The following is a 5,061-nucleotide window of genomic DNA, read 5'->3' on the forward strand; positions in this document are numbered from 1 at the left end:
TTTGTGTTCCATACTGGTCAAGACACTTAGATTTTTTTGAGCCCTAACTGCTTCAACTATTAAAAGGGAATCTCTTATTCCATTTTCTGCAAAAGTGTCTTCCCCAGTGACCTGTATAATCAGCTACTTCCTGTTTCTAGGTCATGAGGTCTCACACTTCCAAAGAACTATAGCTCTAAAGAGGGCAATCTAATAGCAATATGTTGTCTCACTGAATATAGCAGGAATGTGTGTGTATGCGGGGTGGGGGCTTACTTAACTAGACACATGCCCCCTCAACCCCTTTCTTCCTTCATATTCTAGGTAAGTCAGCAGCCTCATAAAACCAGACTGAAGATGACTTTAATTAAATAAAGAGAAAATTCTTTGGCTAGGTGCAGTGGCTCATCCCTATAATCCTAGCAGTCTCGGAAACCAAGGAGGGAGGCCTGCTTGAGCTCAGGAGATTGACACCATACTGAGCAAGAGTGACACCCCATCTCTACTAAAAATAAAAAAACTAGCCAGGTGTTGTGGCAGGTCCTAGCATCCTAGCTACTCAAGAGGCTGAAGCAAGAGGATCTCTTAAACCCAAGAGTTTGGGGTTGCTGTGAGCTATGATAGCATACCACTCTACCCAGGCGACAGAATGAGACTCTGTCTCAAGAGAAAAAAAAAAGAGAAAATTCTTCAGCTCTCTGTACTACTTTTTGGCTAGACATACTAAATGAAAATTAGGGGAGAAAGGCGAATTTTCACAAAGGTAATCTTTGTCATTCCACACTATTTTAATATTTTGCCAAAAATGTCTCCATATCCCCATGGCAGGTATCGTTAAAGTTGTCTCTCATACAGATCTTTACAGTAGTTGGATATCGCTGTATGTAGACAAATGAAAATATAAAAATAATGAATATTTTCAAAAGTCATTAGCTTATCTTACCTTTGATGAGGTACAAGAATATTATTGATCCCTCCGAGTTTAACATTTATCTTTAGGCACAAGTTTGAGAGAGTTTGAGGAGATGTTTTTATTACATTCTTGACTTGAACACATTGTGTAGCCATTCCCAAAAGTGTATCTCCTACACGCTTCACCTCCGCTATGGAACAAATGCAAATACCTCTAGTGAAAAAAAAAGATCTGAAAATAAGTTTATTTACTGAAAATACATCTACTATGCTTCTCTCTTGAACTATATCATTGTATATACAAGATGCCAAAAATTATACCAATATAGTACTAAAACAACACTGTTAAAATTTAAAGTATACTACCTTGTAGCTTAAGTACTTATGTAGAGATAATTTTTCCAGTTGTTTTCTTCTTTGTGTCAAAAAGTTTATTTTTATCATCATAAAAACAGTATAACCAAAATAAATGAAAACGCCTCAGAGAAAAATACAATCCCTTGTTATTTTAGTATATTATTTTCCAGTAATTTTCTCATTTATATTATTTTAATACACTTATAATCACAGGATAGTATAGAGCTTTCAATCCTATTTGCCAACTTTAATTTAAAAATGCAGAAATTGGCTCAGTGCCCATAGGTCAGTGGTGAGGGCTCCAGTCACATACACTGTGGCTGGCGGGTTCAGGGGCAGGCCTGCTAAATAATGACAACTATAACAATAGTAACATCAAAAATAGCTGAGCATCGTGGCAGGGGCCAGTAGTCCCCGCAGGCTACTCAGCTACTTGGGAAGTAGAGGCAAGAGAATCTCTTAAGCCAAGAGTTTGAGGTTGCTGTGAGCTGTGACACCAGAGCACTCTACCATGGGTGACATAGTGAGACTCTGTCTAAAAACAAACAAACAAAAACGCAGAAGTACTATAATAATAAAAGCCTCCAGTGAACATGGGTAGTACATATTTATGTAACCCATGTGCATACAACTCCTTCATGAATATTCACAGATCCTCCCTAATCTGTTGAAATGTATATAGGTGGTCAACCTTTTCAGGATAAATTCCGTCTCTTACTGCTCCTTACAAGTGCCTGCCTCTGGTTTTGGCTAGAGGTCTGTTCACAGCCTACAAGTTGTAATCCTTTATAAGAAATAAAAGTCTCCTCTCCAAATTTATGAAGACCTCAGGGTTTTTTTGTTGTTGTTGACACAGGGAAGGGACTAAAATCAAATCTGATTTTTTAAAAGATCACACTTGACTTTTGTTATACCTCTCAGATATAAAGTATTTGTAAGTCACGGCTACCATCCTCGTAAGAAGGAAAAAAACTGAAAAAACTTAAAAATCAATGACTTTTTTTAGGTCCTCAGGGAACTGAGGTTCTCTCCCAAACCAGGTGAATACAGAGATTAACAGGTGAAGCTGTTACTAAAAGCTGAACCCAAAGAAACCAGTAACTGGTAAAAACAATTAAACATGGGCTGGGGACAGTGGCTCAAGCCTGTAATTGTAGCACTCTTGGGAGGCTGAGGTGGGTGGTTTGCCTGAGCTCAAGGAGTTCAAGACCATGCTTGAGCAAGAGAGAGACCCTGTCTCCACTAAAAATAGAAAAAAAATAGCCAGGCAGGGTGGTGCAAACCTGTAGTCCTAGATACTAGGGAGGCTGAGACAAAAGGATTACTCAAGCCCAAGAGTTTGAGGTTGCTGTGAGTTACCATGCTATGGCACTCTACCCAGGGCAACAGAGAAAGACTGTCTCTTAAAGAACCCCCCTACCCCAAACCAAAACAAAAATTGAACATGCTAATTGACTTAACTGCTAGAGGCTGAGTGTGGAGCAGTTTGAGAACCAAAAATTTCTACAGGCCTACCCAGTCTTAGGTATCCACACTTTCACAGGTTTTATCAAGAGCCCCACCAGGTTTTAAACTTGAAGATCAAGAGAAAAATCCCCTCAAGCATGGACAGGAAAAGTAAGCACTTTGAAATTTGCCCAGGAAGTTTCCTTAATAAAGACCTGTGTTCAAGGGAAATTACCTATGCCTTATCATCTGGGGAAGAGCAGTTAAATAATTCCAGCCTCATCTAGCCTTCCTGTGTCATCTACAAGGAGATTAAGAAAAAAAGGTTAAGAAGCACTTCTAAAGGTCATAAGCAGGAATTCAAAGAAAAAGCTCCCTCACATTTAATAGTAAGATATAAAGCACTTCCTCTGTCCAAAAACTACCTACCACATTAACAGGATTCCAGTATAGTAACAGTAGGTTACAAATGAGAGAGCTACAAGGACTTCTTATGGAAACCCCAAGACAATAAGAGAGAAGAAAAGGAAACTAGGGGAACTCAAGTTTCTGGAACCTACAACTATAGCAAACATTAAATACAGCCTGGCTCCTGGTCAGAGTAAATAAAACTCCAAGCCAGGTGCTGTAATTCCAGTATTTTGGAAGGCTGAGGCAAGAGCATTGCGTGAGGTCAGGAGTTCAAGACCAGTCTGGGTAACACAGCAAGACACTATCTCCACCAAAAAAAAAAGTGGCATGAACTAAAAGCACTTGGGTGGCTAAGGCACAGGACTGCTTGAGCCCAGGAGTTGGAGGTTGCATTAGCTACACTACTACACTCCAGCCCCGGTAGGTAACAGAGTGAGACTCTATCTCATAAAACAATGGAACTACACAATAGAAGCCTGATTATTTCAGTTTCTACTACTAGATACATTGTGTCAAGCCGTAATAAAAAAAATCATGGAGCATGCTACAAGACAAGAACAAAATACAGCCTGAAGCCACTAAACAAGCATCAGAACCAGACTCAGAGATGAGACAGATTTTAGAATTATCATAACTAAAATGAATCTGTTAAAAAATCTAATGGAAAAAGTAGACAACATGCAAGAACAGATAGATAATGAAACCAGAGGGATGGAAACTCAAAGAAAAAATCAAAAGGAAATGTTAGAAATAAAAAACATTGGGTTGGCACCTATACCGGGTTCAAACCCAGCCTGGGCCAGCTAAACAACAAGGACAACTGCAATAAAAAATAACCAGGCATTGTGGCGGGCACCTGTAGTCCCAACTACTTCGGAGGCTGAGGCAAGAGAATTGCTTAAGCCCAAGAGTTTGAGGTTGCTGTGAGCTGTGACACCACAACACTCTACTGAGGACAACATAGTGAGACTCTGTCTAAAAAAAAAAAAAAAAATTGCAACATTTATGAAAACTGCCTTTCACTAGACTGGACACTGCTCAGGAAATAATCGGTGAACTGGAAGATATGTCAACATAAGCTTTTCAAATTGAAATGCAAAGTAAATAAAAAGAATGAAAAAACCTCTAAACATAGAACAGAATATCTAAGAAATATGGGATACTGACAAAAGGTGTTAATATATGTATAATGAGAATATCAGGAGAAGAAAAAGAAAGGGACAGAAAAAATATTTCAAGTAAAATGGAGGGTTGGGCTGGGAGTAGCAGTTCATGCCTATACTCCTACCACTCTGGTAAGCCAAGGAAGGAGGATGGTGTGAGCTCATGGGTTCGAGACCAGTCTGAACAACAGCAATACCCAATCTCTACTAAAAATAGAAAAATTAGCCAGGTGAGGTAGTGCACATCTATAGTCCCAGCTACTTAGGAGGCTAAGGTAGGGGGATCACTTGAGCCCAGTAGTCTGAGGTTGCTGTAAGCTATGACACCACTGCACTCTAGCCTGGCTGACGAGAGAGAGACTCTGTCTCAAAAACAAAGAAAGAAAGAAAAATAAAGATAGCTGGGAGGGGAGACTAAAAAAAATAGGTACTGCAAATGGCTGGAAATTTTCCAATATTAGTGAGTAACACCAAATCAAAGACCCAGGAATCTCAAAGAACATCCAGCAAAATAAAAAATAAAAACACATAAGGCCCAGTGGTTTACACTTGTAATCCTAGCATTTTGGGAGGCTGAGGTGTGAGAATAGCTTGAGCCCAAGAATTGGAGATTGCAGTGAGCTGTGATCATGCCATCACATGTCAGCCTGGATGAAAGAGTGAGACCCTGTCTCAAACAAACAAACAAAACATCAACCCTGCCACTCCAAACCCATTACCACTAGGTATATTATATTCAAATTGAAAAAAAAAAAAGACATGGCTTGGCACCTGTGGCTCAAGTGGCTAAGGC

The 5,061-nt window shown here is 39.5% G+C and overlaps 1 protein-coding gene across 4 annotated transcripts in view; it reads right to left on the reverse strand.

Moving 5' to 3' along the window:
* Nucleotides 1-5,061, reverse strand: part of LOC100951974 (protein argonaute-3) — a 132,271-nt gene that overhangs the window by 21,310 nt on the left and 105,900 nt on the right. For all 4 annotated transcript variants that reach the window (XM_003788177.1, XM_023512144.1, XM_023512146.1 and 1 more), the window contains one exon: nt 923-1,082. In XM_003788177.1, coding sequence (XP_003788225.1) covers nt 923-1,082 — 160 coding nt within the window. The remainder of the gene's footprint in view (nt 1-922; nt 1,083-5,061) is intronic.

Source organism: Otolemur garnettii, unplaced genomic scaffold, assembly GCF_000181295.1.
Source record: "Otolemur garnettii isolate 467f Iridium unplaced genomic scaffold, OtoGar3 scaffold00025, whole genome shotgun sequence".
Classification (NCBI taxonomy): domain Eukaryota; kingdom Metazoa; phylum Chordata; class Mammalia; order Primates; family Galagidae; genus Otolemur; species Otolemur garnettii.